Source organism: Copidosoma floridanum, unplaced genomic scaffold (genome assembly GCF_036245765.1).
Source record: "Copidosoma floridanum isolate Cflo_tuat_1 unplaced genomic scaffold, Cflo_Japanese_pri ptg000014l, whole genome shotgun sequence".
NCBI lineage: Eukaryota > Metazoa > Arthropoda > Insecta > Hymenoptera > Encyrtidae > Copidosoma > Copidosoma floridanum.
In genome coordinates this window covers 3,245,348-3,263,659 of record NW_028321891.1, presented here as the reverse complement: position 1 = coordinate 3,263,659, position 18,312 = coordinate 3,245,348, and the positions used below count along the sequence as shown (strand labels likewise).

General features: G+C 42.1%; 1 protein-coding gene across 1 annotated transcript in view; it reads right to left on the bottom strand.

Moving 5' to 3' along the window:
• LOC106638255 (Ankyrin-repeat, SH3-domain, and Proline-rich-region containing Protein) overlaps positions 1–18,312 on the bottom strand; it is a 130,655-nt gene that overhangs the window by 10,561 nt on the left and 101,782 nt on the right. The window contains exon 4 of the mRNA XM_089591930.1: positions 12,252–12,378. Within this exon, the coding sequence (XP_089448056.1) occupies positions 12,252–12,378 (127 nt within the window). The remainder of the gene's footprint in view (positions 1–12,251; positions 12,379–18,312) is intronic.

Below are 18,312 nucleotides of genomic sequence, written 5' to 3'. Positions count from 1 at the left end.
TATGGCACCGAGAATCTCGTTGGCTTTGCGCTTTTTTGATGCCATTGGCTATGTATTAAATTGAGTTTTGAGCTATACTTTGTACACACTCTGTTGGATCTACAGCTAAGGTGTAGTTTTATGGATCCCAATATGTGTACCCAACGTTGACATTGTGTTCAAGGCTCGGATAATTACTTCAGAAGAAAGTATGCGTGAATGTGGACCAGAGTAACGCTCCCCCAAATAACGAGTAAAAGGAGAATAAACACGCAAAAGTCTTTATTTTTTCGGATTCTACTAAAATAAAAAAATTTCACATCGAGTATTCGTTTTACGCACGCAGCGATTCAATGTAGAAGCGACGCGCGTCTGATTGATTAATATTTTGCAGCGACGAGGATGAAAAAAAAAAAGTTATTAATAAATTGACACGGGATGGATGTCGAGTAACGTTGATTGCATTTTTTTCCCAATTTAATTTAACGTTACCTCCGGGGGATGAAATTCCTCGACAAATGCCGAGGTGCTTCGCGCGCGCGGAATGTATGTTTCTCGGCCTGGTCCCCCAACCCCTTTGACGCTGTGTCCTTGGAGCTTCTCAGCTGATGATGCTTCTTTTCGTGTGTGCAGGCAAAAATAGATTTTTTTAAAGCTCGACAGAGGAAATACTTTGGTTCGGGAACGAGATGAACAAACTCTCTGTAAGCTTTGAAATTTTTTTTGTTCACTGCATTGTGTGATTTTCGATGCTGATTACATTTGAGTCGAATTGAAAAATTGACAGAATACAGAGAGGCTTTTGAAAGAATGAAATTTTTTATACATAAAAAAAATAAAATATATGCTACAATCATCACATGTAAACGCACAAGAGAAAACAATTGTTGTGATTTTATGTATATTTTCACGTTCAGAGTCGCATCGACAATAATTCTTGACACTTTATTTCGAAATTTCAACTTTTTTCGTTCGTGCTTGACCGCAGCTGGAAACTCGGATTCGACACCCGACCCGGATCCAGCGTTGCATGCACACGAATATCATACAAACGATTGTACGAGAAATTCTACAAAAAAACTACCTGTTAAAAAATCGAATAAAGTTTGTTGATTCCTCTTAATTTTTAACCACCGTATCTTTTTTTCTGTTGTTTTACTAATTTAATTTAAAAAAATTTTTGTCAAAATTGACAGAATTTAATAAAGTTGTCTATAAATTATTCTTCATTTCGTTTGGTTCCCAGTATTGCTCATTGATCCAATGAGAGGCTCATCTAAAGATTGAGATAGGTATTTAAACTATTTTTTTTTTTTACTATCGATTCAACCTTGTCTGTTATACAATTCACTAAAGCATCTTTTTCCTTAAAATTTCCGTTTCTTTCGATGGTAAATCTCAAGGAAAAAATAAAAATGACACGCATTGAACTTCACCAGATTCCCCGAGTAAGCTCAACTTTTGATCCAAAGAAAAGACGCTTCATGAAAAAAGTAAAAGAATCCAAATGGTTTTTCGTGTAATCGCTGGTATACTCCCGCTCTCTCCGTGTCAATTAACCGGCTCGACTGCACATCGGAGCATGACCCAGCACACCCGCGTTCATTATATTCCATGTACACCGTGTACAGGGTACACCAGTACGCGTGTATATATCGAGCAAATCAAATAATTAACGCTGCTCTTAACTTGGCGTCAAACAGACAATAAAGCTGCAACCAGCCAGTTAGCCGACCTCTCTCTCTTTGTTACCTGTTGTAAATTTGACTCCACCCTACCAAGAGAGAGAGAGAGAGAGAGCTACATCTCCCCGCGAGTTATGGATACAGCGCTCGATTTATTAATTCAGATGTGAGTTTGGTTGCGAGCACTGCACACTACATATGCATCACACCACACGTGTACAATATTGTTGTTCACCTCTCCCCTTTTTATATTCATGAATTTCGCAAAAGGTTTTGTATAAAGGCCCGGAATTTCGTGCGCCAAACGCCATGCATTCGCGCGCGTTTCAACGAAATTTATAGACCGCGCGTACACGCGTGTATATTTTAAACGCCAGTGCAGAGCCCAAATTACACCCGCTTGGCTTTTGACGTGTGGGACTCTGTGTGTGCTTGTACCCGTACATTGTGGCGTTGGCAGCGTATATTTATTAGTGCTCGAGGGTACCGACTGTACACGTGAGATATACATATTTGCCTGATCGATCAAACAACAAACAAATGAATTAAAAATTAATTGTTCATCAGATGATTTTCAATTATTTTGCGTACAACGCGTATACCCACCCTCCGGGAGCATTTGCACGTTGTACGACACGACGCTATAACAATGCTAGTGATCATCATCGTAGCATTTTAATGTATTATAACTCGACGACCTCCGCCCACATTGTAATGCACATTGTTTTAAAACAGCCGCGAAATAGCTCGAAAAGGAATTTTTCACTTTTTTTTTTTTTTTTTTTTTTTTTAATCCAGTGCCCTGTAACGGAGCCGTGTTTTGTTTTGTCCTCTTTTCACCTGGAAGTACTTCGCGGGAAAAATGATTTTTCGACCGAGTTGTCGGGGAAAAAAGAAAAAAAAATGGCAATTGAGCTCGGACATTTCGCCCGTAAAAACGTCAAAGGATAAACGAGATTTTAGCGAATCGATCCACCGGATGAACCCTTTTTTTCCCCTGTAGGCGCGTGGACGAATCTTTTTAGGTGCACATTGAACGAGCAATTCGTCAGAATCAACAAAGACACTGAAATAGTTGTATTCCCCCCCCCCCCTCTGCACGATCCTCCGTAATGTTGTATTTTGTTCTTCAAAGTTCAAATGTACATTACAATATGCGCGAGGCGAGTTTTCCACGGGGACCGATGCCACGTGTACCGCGCAAACAGCTGTTGCTCGTACTCCCCACTATAGACACACGTGCAGTTGTTGGCAGGGGTCGCATTATTTTTAACGACACCGGCAGGAGCGCCCATCAGCCGTTAAACTCCCGAGCGCGATGTTATTCTCTCTCTATATGGTGCACCGCGTTTTTAAGGCACGAAAGGGAGATTCGGATGTTCCGCACATCGTTGCAATTATACGTTGTTTTTTTTTTCACTTCTCGCGGTTGAAAACACGAGGACACAGTACACGCTGTTGTAGAGCTAGTAGGAATGAACCCAAAGGAGAGAGGGCCATTTTCCCGGGCGTGAAAAGGTTGTTTTCCCAAAGACAACGGCACCTCGTTTAGATCGGGTGTACGTGATGCTACCGTCTGCGGCCCCAATTGCACCGTGTAGCGCTGAAATTCAAGTGCAGAGCCCGAATCGATTCTCACGCGCGAGCGCTTCTAGTCTCAACGATAAAACGCCCCCACGGGGCCACCCGTTTGTTTCTCGTTGGGGGCTACCCTACTGCCTTTTATTATCATTTGAGTGCTTTTGAAGAAAAAGTAGGGGTGAACCGCGCGATGGTCGTCCCGTGGTGTACACTCGAATCGACAATCCGCAGCGGGGCAGGCGCGATGGGAATATATCGGCACGTGACCAGATTTGTAAATGCACCAAGAGAGAGAGAGAGAGGGTAAACTTATTTATAGGGAGAAGTGGGTATATACCCGCTTTAAACTCGAGTTGAAAGTTTCGCGATGTTTTTGGTATTTCCAAAGTATGGGTACGTGGAAAATGAAATAAAAAAAAAAGTGGGGCTCCGAGGAAAAGCAGATCGTGTCGAGGGGAAGTTTTTCCGGGGGAAATCAAGGCCGACGTCACGTGCGCGCCCGGTGATTTTGGCCTCGCGCCAAACGCGCGCTCGGAATGACCCTATTAGGACTGCTGTTTCGTGCCTTCGACTGTCAATGGAAGGAAGTACGAGTTTCGGGACCAACGGGGCGTGACGCGTACGGATAGCGCGATACGTGTAGAGTGCGAGCGCAGGAAGAGCAAAGATACAACACTTGCCACCAACTCGTGTCAGAGCGCAGGAAAAAAATATTTGGCTACTCGTCCCTTCTCCTCCTCCACGAGCATTACTTCCTTTACTCGTATATACATTACCTCTTTATTTTTACCCTTCCGCTGTATAATGTATACCATGACCCTCTATAATTCTTCCTTTAAAAGTGGCACTTGTTGCGCTTCTTTTGTTTTTTTATTCTCCCGCACTGCTCGTAAAGTACGCGAGTAAAAGGGTGCTGATGTTTTAAAGTACAAACCGATGGCTGACGGTTACACGTTTTGAAGCGCTTTGTTAGGGATCTCGGAAATTTCGAGTTTTCCGTATTTGCTCTAAACCCAAAGTTCGATTCATCGTACGTTTCCGTTTAATCTTTAATGGTGAAAAAAAAAAAATGAATTTACTGCGCTAAATAATTTACCGATGATTAAAACTCGATCCGGTAAGTCCCAACGAAAGTCGAGCACACGAAACTTTGGCATCGATAGGAACTGTTATTCAAAAGGTCTCTCTCTCTCTCTGTCTCTCTGTTCATCGATAAAACATCAATGGAGCTCCGCAGTGGCGCGAAATCGAAAGCCCCGCTGCCGGTAATTTGCCAAGTACCCAGGTACACACACACTCCAATGCCAACTGCTTTTCTAGCCCACACCTGTACGTGGATAAAGCTCTCGTGTATGCATGCACGTAAAATCGAAGCCAAAATGATTACACTCTCGGCATTGAGTAGCCTAATTGGAAAAAAAGCACGAGCTTTCCCGAGAGCTTGCAGCAACAGCGGCGGATCAATCGCAAGCCTTGACTCGTTTTTTCGGTCGAGAGAACACCGATTCGCACAGGAGAGCTTTTTTTCCCCCTTCCCATTCCTTTTTCTCGCTTCCTCGTTTATCGATATCATTTCTGATGAAAGCTTTTTTTTTTTTATTGACAAAGTGAGCTTGATTATCTGCTTTTATTTCTAAAAATTCTCATTGGTCTCACACGGGCAAGTGTAATTATTATTATCCGACAACTCGTTTGGACGACTGTATTTTTTGTAAGTGTCATTGAAAACTTGCTCGTTATGAGTGAGTTGTGACAATTTTTTCACAAACCTTTAAAACGATCGTAAGTGCACGATGAGTACTTACGTATATTATGTAAAAAAAAAATTGATAACAAATTCAAAAAAATTAACATACACCAAACTCGGCTACGTATATTATATTATTTGAGTCATTGTTTCTTGTAACAACATTTTTGCCTATAAATCACGCGTACACAATGCGTTGGGCACGATTCCAGAGATACTTCACGCATTCACGTTATAACCCTGTACCGACTGAACCATGTTATAGACGTCAGAGACGCTTCAAAGTAAAAAATATATACTTATTTTCCACAGAGACGCGTACAAAAGACGGTGGGGGGGGGGGGGGGAAACCACGGGTACACTAGATAAGGTTGCAAAGAATAAGAGCTCCCTAAGCCCGGGGCACGTCGGGCTGGAGCTAAAACAAAGCCAAGTGCAGCGGCTCTCGTTAAATTTCAACTCTTGTCGCTGTGCAGCTTGTACGTATACCTCCACAGTTGGTATTATGTACCATTACACACCGAGGAAGCCGCGACTCGCGAGAATCGCAGCGTCTAATTAGTATATAACAAGCGGCGCCAGAGGCGTCAGGGGCGGAAATAAAAGCCTTTCACCCTATACAGAAGTGACGGCAGTCCATGTCCTAGTACATCCATATGCGCACTTGCGCGTGTATAGGTGTATTCGCGTGTGTATGTACACATACACTTTGTGTTAACCCGAGGGAATTTGCATGCGCGGCAGGCGAAAATTGACTTCTGCGGGGAACTTCGAGGGGGTAGTAACCTTGCGGCCGGAAATCTCGTGCGATTCCACGTGTTCTCCTCCATCTCCCCCTTGGTTATGACAATTACGTAAATTTACTCGCCTTCTCCCTCTACTCCTCTCGGCTATGCGTATAGGTATACTCCGAATACCAAAACCCCATTGTGGTTGCAAGTGAGGAGGCGTGTTGCACGTGCAATGCTCTCTCCGTGGCCTTCCAAACAGTAAAGTTGCGCGATGATGCGAGTAATGACTTTTATCTCCATCGAAAATCAAGAGATGCATTTTAACGCGTGCAGCTATCTCATTCGGTTTCGTCTCGTACATACCCCTGAGAGAGAACGATGTGTGCCCAAATGGCACGTCTTCGGCCGGACTATACATGTAGTTTGGTCCCTCACGCGCCTGCACCATTCAACAAATCCCCCAAAAACGTGCCCCATCGGTCGCGAACGGCCCAAAGCTGAGCTCCGTTCCTCCAGTCGGGTATATACGGTGCAGAGCCGGCAAACAACGAAAAATACGAGCTCTCCAAGTACGCCCAATAAATTATCCAGAAGCCCAGGGGCGCGACAGATCCGGAGTCTAGCTCGAAAAGTGGGTCGGATTTATTTTTTATTTTTTTTTTAGAAAAAGCACGAGAACCGTGGAAAAGCTTGGGGCACGTGCGGAGCTCCTCCTCTCTCGACGCGAATCTCATTTCCTGGGGGCTTCTCCGAGTCCACCGGAACGGCTATACGGGACGAGGCTAATTTGTTCCACGAGCCCCCCCTCCCGCCTGTGCTCTGTCACCGCTACCGATGTATGGCTTTCTCGTTGCTCGGAAGAAACAATCGCGTCCCCTGCTACTCAATTTTCAGACTCGCGAGTATACAAAAAACGCAGTAGCGAGATTTTTTGCAAGTGCCGAAGCAGTGTATATATAATTGACAACAAAAAATCGCGGGTTTTTTTGCATTTTCTCGGGGAGGGAGAACCCAATTACACGCAACCCTCCGAGAGCGAGTCGGAATAAAAATACAAAGCTCGAGCTAACGCTGTATAAAGTAGAGGGAAAGTTTCAAGAAGATGGACAAGAAAGAGGGAGGGGGGGGGAGGGGGAAAGAAAAAAAGGAAAACATTGAATCGCCATTGTCTCTGGCGCTTCTTCCCAGACATCCGTCGGGTCTGTGCTTAATTCATAAAGTTCGCGCAGTAGTCCCCTCCCCCCCCTCCCCGAGGTGGTACAAGGAGGAAGATCTTTCGTTGGTTAAGCCACGGAAATCCCCGAAAATTAATTGCACGACTTGTTTCGTTTAATTATTTGCAGCCGCCCTTCGGCCAAAGTTTTACGGGCTTTTATCTCCCCCGCCACTCCGCAGCACGGCGAGTTTGATGGATGGGGGCCGATTAGTCACGAAGCCCTGATTTCGGATTTTCTCGGGAAAATCAGACACGTAAATAAAAACCAGGAGGGAAGGAGAACCCGGGAAAGCACGTAGTCGCTGGAAAATCAAGGAAAAAGCTCTTTCTTGCAGGGGGGGAAAAAAAAAAGAAGAGAGGGATTGTAATTTCCGTGCAAAGGAAGAACAAATTCCCTGTCGAAGATCTGGACGAACAATCGGTGAAAGAGAAGAAAAATAAACGACAGCGCAAAAAAGGAGGAAAAAAAACTACCATACGTCTCCGGCTGCCTTTCGAGAAAAAGCCCGGTGTTTACTTTTATCTTTAGCCTCTCTCTCACCGAGTTACTTTTTTTCCCCTTTTTTTTTTTTCAATCGCGCAAAAGCGCTGACCGAATGGCCAACTCGCTTCCTCTTTTTTTCCCTACGTTTGTTTCTCTCTCTCTCTCTCCCTCTTTTTTTTTTATTACCTTTGTCTCTCGTGCTTTTTCACGATCGCCCCGAATGAGGCTCAAAGCTCTCTCCCGAGGGGCCCTCGTCTCTTATTCAGAGCATCCAACTCGAAAGCGACGACAAGCGGAGCTTATCGGTGAACGAAACGTCGAAAGCACAACTAAAACCCACACTTGTATACATTTGCCATTGTGAAACGATGAATAAAATATCGTTGAGTACAGCAGCTCGCTATGCAAATTTAAGTTGGTCGTACGCTTGGTTCATTTGTTTATTCAATAATCCTCGATGCCGTCAATATTCATAGCGTGTGCGTAGAAATTGTGCGAAAACACCGAGCTTTCCTACCACGCGTAAACACACCGAGTTTGATTCGCCTCCGCAGGACTTTGACTGATATTGTACACGTGAAAAAATGTATGCATAATGGATCCTCCCTTCGAGCAAAAAACCCTTTGACCTATACCGGTCGATCGAAAAACTTGGCTCTTGGATAGCCATCGTCCATCCTCTTACCTCCGCGTACACAGGGCAAAAGCACAAAACACAGCCATTCGTCATCTCTCCTCCTCCCTCTGTTCATACATATATACACGGTATCCTTACGAGAGCGAGTTGGATCGCCAAGTTTTTCCTCCGTCTGTGACATCCCCACGCGTTTCGTCAATCGAGCGAGTAAGTATACAGTAGCACGAGGGACACGCATTCCGACCTTGGAGGTGTAACAGGTATACTCGCGCGTCCTCGAAGTACGTCTCTCTCTGTTTTATCGGATTTTTGCCCTCTGCTGGGATTCTTTGTTGCGCCCCATATATACACACCTGTCTGCGATCGCACAAAGTTTGATGAATTTTTTCGCAACTCGGCTTCACCGAGTGTGATCAGGTTTTTACCGCCCGAACGTGACACTTTTACTTTTACGTGACTCTGCGTACACGAACATTAATTCAACACCACGACGGACATGTACATCTATACGGTATTACCACTGTTGGCTTGACGAGAGCATTACTACTGTTTTCTTACTGGTAAACCCTAACGATCGGACCGTGTCATACTTTTCGGATCAAGTACCTAAATAAAATTAGCGTCTGCATGAAGGGTAAAGAGAAAAAAAGGTGCGTCTCTTTTTTTTTTTTTTTTTTTGCCGAACTATCGAGCGTGACCCCATCAGCATTCCTCGACTGTGTATGCTTTTATGGATACAAGGAAAGCACGCAATTCGGGCAAATGTCAAAAGAATCCGAGGATCTAAAAGAAAAGATACCCCCCGAAAAATGGCGTTGAATGAAAAAAAAAAAAAAAAAAAAAAAAAAAAAAATCACCCAAGAGTACGGGTATAAACACGAGGGACGGCGAGTCGGGTTTAACGAAGCGATCGGGTGGAAAATTAATTTTCCCGCGTCGACTGGTACCGGAAAAACGAGCGCGTACACGTGATAAATTCATTGTATACCTTTATATCGAGGTAGAAACGGCGATTTATCGAGTGTTTGCAGTAGCGCGTTGGCAATACAACACCTCAGCAGTAGCAGCCTCGAAAGCTCGGAAAATATATATACATTATATTCGCGCCTCCAAAAATATATACGCATTTATAAAAGTTGAGCGATGACTCCGCGGTTTACAATATGGGGGACAAAAATGAACGAAGGAGCATAGGAGACAGTTGATCATCCGCAAAACTACCCCCAAGGCTTTTCGGGAGCTGCACATGTAGGTATATAATATACTTTTCACGAAAGAGGGAGGAAAGGCGGAATATAGAGACGCACATTTGTATGCGAGTCGACGCGGTGCTCCAATACGTATATACACACGCGCCTCCGAGCTGTTATATATATATACGTACAGCCCCGCCGGACGCGTCTCCATTACGTTCTCGGCGATCGATTGTCATAGGCACGGGGCGCGGGGCCGTCAATCAACGCCTCCCCCGGTGCAGAAAATCCAGGAAATTAAGCGCCACTCCATGCTTTTCCCCCGTGCACGGGAGAGCATCTGGCGCGCGAATAGGCTACTCGATCAGCGATGGGGGACGCGCTCTCGCGAGTGTTTCGCTAGATACTGGGTCACGATGATTGTATAGCCTCCGCGGGGACACTGACGAGTTTTCCCGAGATACGTGCACACAGTGCATATTATGTACGTGTTGTATAGTACGTTCGGAGGGTATGCTCAACGAGCACTCGGAAATTGAGAGGAGCTCGCGAGCTCGACCCATACGTGTTTGGGTGCATGACTCGTTATCGCTATTAAAACCAACGTATACGATATATAATATGTAGTGTGTGTGTGATGCTGTTTCTCGGCTATACGCGGATAACGATAATCGCCTTTTGTTGATCTGCATCGGTTTCGCAAAAACCATACGAAATGGAGTCGCCACAGTTAACTACATGGCAGAGCAACTGTTGCGTCCTCTCGTTGCACCTTTCATAAATCTTTTTTATTGATTATTAGAAGAAAAAAAAAAAAAAAGTTACTTTGGCAAAACGATGCCAGGAGTCTCGAAATTATTCGTATAAATGTAGAAATCAAGCTGGTCCCCCTCCCTCTTTGCCCAAAAATCCAATTCACATCCAAGAATCCGTGTAGCGCTGTCCTGGAGAATTTCGACTCCCGTTTCCAGATCCCCATAAAAGCGAGACGTCAGCCGGAAATAAGTGGTACTTCAGGCGACCCAACGCGGGCGTATATTATATAAACAGCGAGCCGACGTTGATTTTCGCGTTTTATGCTCTCGTCGCGCTTGCATATTACATGAATTTTGCAGGGGTCGAAGTGTCTCCTCTCTCTTGGGAGGAAGTTTCATTTTGTGCTGTAGCGCGTGGGTACAAGAGGCAAACTCTTGTTCGTCGTGGAATTTTAATTTTAGTACAGCGCGTTTGTTCGAATTTGGTATTATGCATTTGTATTTTTTTAATCCTTCATTTTTTTTATCTTTACCTTTACCGCGAGTACAATACCAACTTTTTTTTTTTGTAGTGGCGGTGCGTACATTTTTGGGGATGGGTACGTCGCTAAGAAAATACAACTATGCCATTTAGTTCTGGTACTGTATAGTTATACACCCTTCACCTATTTTTTTTTTTTTTTTACTTTTTGAATGTATTTAAGGTTAAAAAACGCGCAATATTTTTTTGGACCTCGTTTTTCATACCGAAGGGTAGATAAATTAAATTGCAGTGCACAGCAAATTATTGCACAATGCTAATGAAACTTCATGATCGTTCCGTCGAAACGATAATTAATATCAACAAAAGCCCATGAAACTTCGCATCGTTATAGCAAATATCGAAATTTCAATTTTGCACGATAAACATAATTCTCAACCCAATCCCATTCGTCTCCCTATTTAACCTTTTACAGGTAATTGCAGTTGTAGGTCACATATATACGTTAAAACGTGATATAAGTACTACCATATCTACATGAGTCGTAATGATGCAACACTTGTTTGATTAGTTACAAGTAATTTTAACGGGCATATTATAACCGTGATGTTACAAGTAATTTTGAATATACACAGTTCATGCTCGTGAGTCGATTCGATCACTGTTTACGATACATGTATAACCTGTGTATAGTCTAGCGTACTCTACTACCTGTACTGAGCCACGTCAATAGGCTGATGTCAGTCTTTTAAATGAAACTTATATAGACTATACGCGCTAAATCGCTCGGTCACCGTATTCTCTACTCCCCAACGCGTGCAAGTGCCCCCCCCCCCAAAATATGCTCCCGTACAAAAGCAAGCTCGAGCGCCCGTGTCTTTTATCGAACGAATGAATGGGCGGTATGAAAAAAAGAAAAAAGCCGCATCCTCCCCGTTCGCGCAATTCTCTGTGAGCAACCACGTGTAACCGCGCGTCGCGGAATTACGTGGATTTTCCACGGGCGGAAATCCGTTGGATCGCACATTTCATGGGACGGCTTACCTGAAACCCCCCGCCGCTATACTATTCCAAAACGAGATTACCTGGTGGAGCGAGCCTCCACCCGCCAGTCGGGAGATCCTCGGGGTTCATGAGCCAGAGAGAATCATTTTTCCAGCCCCTTTTTGCTCGATCGGCCTGACGTTTATTAATGGCACTGCTCTCCCTTTGACGTACGCGCGTCTCCCCGTTTTCCACGAAGAGAAAAAGCCCCTTTAATTAAACTACGGCTTTGTTTTTGCACGGTTGGGTTTCTCGTTGAATGCGGCGCACGTCATTGGAAAAGCGGTTTTCCGACGCGACGGGAATATACATTTGTGTACACCCAAAAGTCACGATCGCGCGCTTGGAAATTTAACTTTCTCCGTGTCTACTGTGCGCTCATTCTACCCGACCCTGTGTTTTTTCTCCTTTCGATCTCAAAATTAAAGGGGTACGGTGAACTGAAAAGGCACCTGAATGTAGATGAAAAAGATGTACTAGCTAATCTCAAACAGGCGGAAAAGCTAATCAAGGGTAATTTTGATCATCCTCCCAACATAAACAACCGGATAATGTGTATTTAACGTGATGTATACATCCCACAGTTGCAATAAATTGTAGCGTTTACGTTAACGGGTGATAATTTCCCAAACTATAATATACGTTAACACAACATGTACATGTTATATCGGGATGCTTCAGTCGGTTGTTATACAATAAAGGATTAATTAATACTCACTGAGGGTGGCATTGTTGGCGCGCGAGGCGTCGGTCTGCGACCTGAGCAGCCGCAACCGATTCAACTTGCTCTGTTGCTGGTCCAGCCTGTGCCTCAGCCTCGCCAGTCTGTCCTGCTGCGCCGGCTCCTGGAAACACAAACATGATGATACTATATGCAATTCAACATCGGTGTACAACAACAACGTGAGACAAGCTTGGCTTGATTAATGCCAGTGACTAAGTACTATGCTTGGGTAGATACTATACATGTATGTGATTTTTGGATAATTTATAATTGTTCGAGTATACTCTATTTTTTTACCCAATTAATCTTTGGTGACCTTATATGTATAGGCAAACGTTTTAATTTTTACATGATTGTTTCGTAAGGACATCATTCAAGTACAAACAGAGACTCTAGGATTAACAGTTAAACTTTTGTATATAATTTTGTACCCATCTATATATAGGGAAAGGAAATGTAAAGAATATTTATTTCAGATCGAACAGTTATATTGTGAGGAGATAACTTGGATTATATCACCATCATCATCCTATTATCTAAGAAGACGCCAAAGGGTCGTATAAGAAATCCCAAATGGGGCACAGCTACGGAGTAAGAGAACAAGTACGTGCTATCTCGGGTATACGTATATTATTATATGTATGATACAATGGTCGCGGTGACCGCTCTGGGCTCCGTTAATTATCGTAATGACTCTCTTTGGGGGAGACCACACAATGCGACCCTATCTCTATCTCTTACTTACTCGTGCGGAGATAACTGTGTGTCGAACGCCAACGGGGCTGTACCCTACAATATATAATACATATACACCTATACCTATAGATATGTACAGCTCTCGAGAGAGGAAGTAGAGCGCGTATATATTTATATATATATATATGATCGTGTGTGTGTGCGCGCGCGCGCTTCCTCGAGGGCTTACCCTCCTCGGGTCAAAGGGTCTCCGTCTCCTCCTTCACTGGTTCTCAAGATGTCAATTTAGATATCAGAGAGAGAGAAGAGATATAGGTACCAAAGAAAGGAGGAGGAGGAGGAGGAGGCACAAGTGCTATCCAGCTCGAGTGCCGGTATGCACGTGTGTGATATATTATACACTGCACACGCATCGGCACCTGTCGATATAGGGCATCGCGGCCGGGACAAGGTGGGAATTCCAAGAAGAGCTCGGGGTAGCTCATATTATATGCGTGCATGGTTTTTGTGGTTGCAGGTACGAAAGACAAGATCGGGGCAATGCGGCCATTCGAAAAAAGGTGATATAGGTTGGGCCTTTTTTTACAGGCACAGTCACTGAGCTTTTGAAATTTGGGAAAAATAATTTAACAAGAAAAGAAAAACAAAGAGAGCTCCCCACCGGATTAAAAAGAAGAAAAAAAATAATAATAATAAAAATGATAATAACAATCCCCATTGTGCAAACACAAAAACAGAGAGAGAGAGAGAGAGAGAGAGAGAGAGCAGACAACAATAACGAAGAGACAATAGAAGGCGTTATAAAAAAAATGGAACCAGATCTCTCGTATGGCTCCCATCCCCTATTATATATTATATGCACCCTAGAGAGAGAGGGAAAGAGAGAGCTCCTTTAATATTGCTATATCTCTCTTTAGCTTGGCGCGCATTGCTGCCCCGCGACTTCACGCACCCGCGACTCTCCTTCGCTATATTGCTCCCTTTTAATTTTCTCCCCATCCCTATAGCATCTACTGTATATTTTCCTGCTCTTTCCAGTACGCGTGTGTGTGTCTGTGCAGTATACATCTGTACCTGAGATAGGTTTGTTTGTACGTGGCTGTTTGTAATAGCGCACAGGTCGCTGCACTTTTCTATTTTATATATCCCCGATGAATGTTGTATGTTTCGCGAGCTTTTAATTACCGTATATACCGTGCCTACCATTGGTTTGACGTACGCTTTATTTTTTTTTTTTATTCTCCTTTTTCTTCCTTAACTCGTAGCGTATAGGTACAAGGCTCGAAAAAATGTAAAGCTGGGGCACAAAAGCTAGACATATAGTTTTTGGAAAAAGTTTTTTTTTTTTTTTTCGTTTGCTTGTTTTCGAGGTTTTCACCGTCGTGTGGCAGAATAGGAGTAAAACGTGCATTGCTTTTAGTCGTCAAAACAAAAATGAAAAAAAATTTAATTTCTTGTTTTTTAAAGTGCGAGTACACGAACAAATGTTACAATTAAACTGTAATAGGAACATTTTTTTATGTGCTACCTTTTTAAAAAATTAAATCCGATTTTAAATGCTTCGTCAAACTTTGATGTTGAAGTCCTCTCGCGATTGGAATTACAACGTTACCGCAAGAATTTGTACTTTTTGACGAGTTTATGGCTAATGTGGTGAGCTCGCAATCAGTTCACTCTTGAGAATGATTTATTTTCAATAAAATTTTACTTTCGCAGTACTAACCGCGATTAACTGACAAGATGTAATTTTAACGTGACATGATTTAATGTTGTTTTAAGCATTTTTACGTAAAACTCAATAAAAAAAAATGGTTTTATGTATTTTTTTTTTGTCAAACAAATTTATAAACATTGCAGGCACGCAAAATCAACAAAAATCATCCTCCAAGAGCATATTCTCAAACAGCGTTGTATTATACACAACAGAGACAAAAGACAAAGGCAGCCTTTATGATAACGACATAATCACCCCTATAACTCGCGAGCGGCGTTTCAGCCACAAAAGCATAAGTCTCGCACGTGTGTATACATACACCTACACGTGCACGCACAAAGTGCCTCTGGTGCAGATGCGCGTATAAATATTGCCAAGATACGGTGCAAGTCCGGTGGTGCACGCAGCGAGTGCCTTAAAGCGCTTACGGCCCAAGCTTTGGCGATCCCATTTCACTAGCGGCGCAGGAATTAGAAATTACGCCTCTAATCCTGCGGCTCTTCTCCTCTCTCTCTCTCTTATGGCTATTTTGCGCGCTACCGGCCCGTGCATGCCAAAGCTTAGCCGCCAGCAAAAGAGAGAGACAATTGCGAGAGGAGCACTTGTATGCGCTCGTCTCGACGCTGGATTATGTTTCCGGATGTTCTTGCACGCGAGCCTCGTATAATATAACCCCCCACCCCCTCTACGCCATTATCCCGCTCTTCCTACTTGGTAACTGGCTGACTTTACTCTTTTCAGGTGTTTAAATGGGATAAGTGTGTGTGTGTGTGTGTGTGTGTGTGTGTGTGTGGAGGAGGTATTCGAGTGTTCCCAGAGTTTCGCGTTACGTGCGCGTATTGGCTAGGTTCTTTTGTTTCCTCTCAAAGCAGGGCTTGCAGTGCTCATAAATATTTTATCGCGCAGTTTACGGTCACGTGCACGTGGTTTCGGGATCCTCGGAAAATAAAACGTTCGCACCTGTGGAAAAAAGCTTGATTGAACTTTTTTGGCTTTGGGGGGGGGGGGGAATAAAAAATTTTACGGCTTTTAGCAGTGAAAAAAAAAAAACGATTGGTGCGAGTTTCAGTATTTTACTAAAGCGCTCGAATTATAAATACATGAATATAATTTATGTCACTTTTACGAGTGGTTCTCTCAAAGTTCCTTCACCTCAACTTGGTTCTTTACACGAATTTGAAGAGGACGAGACTCGAACATGCAAGTGTTCCAATACAGAATGTGAGCTTATTCTTGGTTATCCGAATCAGATGTACAATATAATATTACTAACACGAGTTGATGGAAGTTAATAAAGTTTGATTGATAAAATTTAAATTTATTTGAAATGGAAAGCTCTTGAAGTTAATTTCCAAAGCTTTAACTTTACTCTCACACACTTTTAATGAATTTTCAACAGATTTGAATTTTATTACATTAAATTTATTAGTTTCGATGATTCATAACTTTTAAACCCCGGCTTGCACTTAAATGTATTACTCTTGTGACGAGCTGTTTAATTAAAAAAAAGTAAGTTCTAGTTTAAATTTCGTAAAATCAAGTATCAATTATGATAATTAATAATATGAAACATGGGTACTTTGATCTGTTTCAAATTTTTGTACAACGTTTCAGTTACTCCGTAATGTCATAATAAGTGTAGTTAAATATGTAAAAAAAGACCACGTTTTTGCATGTAAAGCATTATCAATACATTCATCCTTAAAAAAAATGTAACAAAATTCGTAATATTTTTAAATATGCAAGTTAGGTATTTAATAGTTTATCAAATGAAAAAATTATATGTAAAAGAAAAAAAATGTGTTTTATGGACATTTTTCTTGGATGACGTTACAGTAAAAATGTGCTTCTTTTTCCCCAAAGCTTAGTATAGCTAAAATCCTGGGAATGTTTTTAAAAAATCTCGAGATATGAAGAAAACTACCCACCACATCAGTGCTAACTTATTGATTTTAATTACTTTAATTAGTCTGAAAATCATCTATACATTCAAATCATGTAAATATTATCTCTACTCGGGCTTTGTTCAAATTGTTCAAGAAATTGTTTGATCTTGTAACTATACAGTAAATTTTTAGGTACAGCTTTATATAGAGTCATTCCTCCTAAACAGTCGTGCCTAAAAGTATCCAAAAAAGCACATTAATAATTATCGTTTGGCAGTGAACAATACTAGGAGTGAAAAAGACAGGGTGTGTTTTGACGCAAATTTCGAAAATGTAATAGAAATATAGTAGGTACATGTGGTCTCAAAGGCTGAGGAAATCCAAGTCTCGAAAGCTTTCAAATGCCTACGGGCGGGAGCAAAAAAAAACAGGGTCAAATGTAAATCGCCACGTTGAGCCGCGGCGGCAAAGCGATGAAAAAAGTTCTCAAGTAGGTACATGCCAAGGAAAACCCGCGCTCGTTAATTTTGACACACATACGCGCGCTTGCACTTGCCATATTCGATACGAACATTTTTCAAAGCGCACTCACCATCGATTCGTAAAATTTTCGTGTTAAATGTCGGATTTAATAAGCAATTGAAATTTCTTTGACGGAAACAAAAAAAAACTCTCATTATACAAATCAGTGACTTCATGATTCATGAATAATAAAACTGAAAATTCCATAAGTCAAAAAAAAAAAAAAAAAAAAAAAAAAAAAAAAAAAAAAAAAAAAAAAAAAAAAAAAAAAAAAAAAAAAAAAAAAAAAAAAAACAACCTCGCGATGAGAGGTGGGAGAGGAAGGGGCGTCAGCTGGTGTACTATGTTAATTCAACGGCGGAGCATTTAATGGAAAATATTATCTCCACCCGCAGAAAATATATATAACGTTTCGATAAAGTATACCAACCCGTTTGTTTGCTCAAAAATATGAGTATATATCGAGCCTAAATTTAGCTCACTTTCGCACGCGTGCATAAAACAGCGGTCTGGCGTCGAGAGGTGGAGGTAATAAAAACGTGGCAAAAAAGAATTGTTCGCCCGCAGCTACATATAGCCACTTCTCCGGTTGACACCGCAGGAGTGTGCGCAAGCCCGACCTTATTGTAATTGATATCGTAAATCTATATGCGCAGTTGATATGGATTTCTATGGCAAACCGATTCGCGTGCAATGGGCCACCGTGGTAACTTTCTCTAGTCGCAATAAATTGTCAATTAAAAACCCGTATAGAAGCTGTTTTGCTTTTACACATCGTTTATCTCTCTCTGCCGCCCACTTATCGCTGACTAATTACGTACCGGTTGAAACGATGTTTGTTTATCGAAACTTTATTCGTTTATTATATCTATTGGTGTCTACCATTAATTTATTTATTTATTTATTATGTGTTGAAAAAATAGAAAGAAAAAAAAAAAAAAAAAACTATCGTAAGCGCCTGCAGCTGTGTATATTAGTATTGAAAATGTGAAATTTAATATCGAGAAAAGCACCCTGGTAGAAACGTTACTATACATAAACTGGCTAGAAACTCGTCAATGTACACACTTAAATGGGCTTATAACATGTTGACGAGTTTCTAGCCAGTTTATGTAATAACGTTTCTACCAGGGCATTCATAAAATAAAATCGAATCGGTTACTCGATCGTTTCATTAGTGTTCATTTGTAACTCTTTTGATGTCAAAAAAGTTTCAAATGATTTGCTACACTGGCTG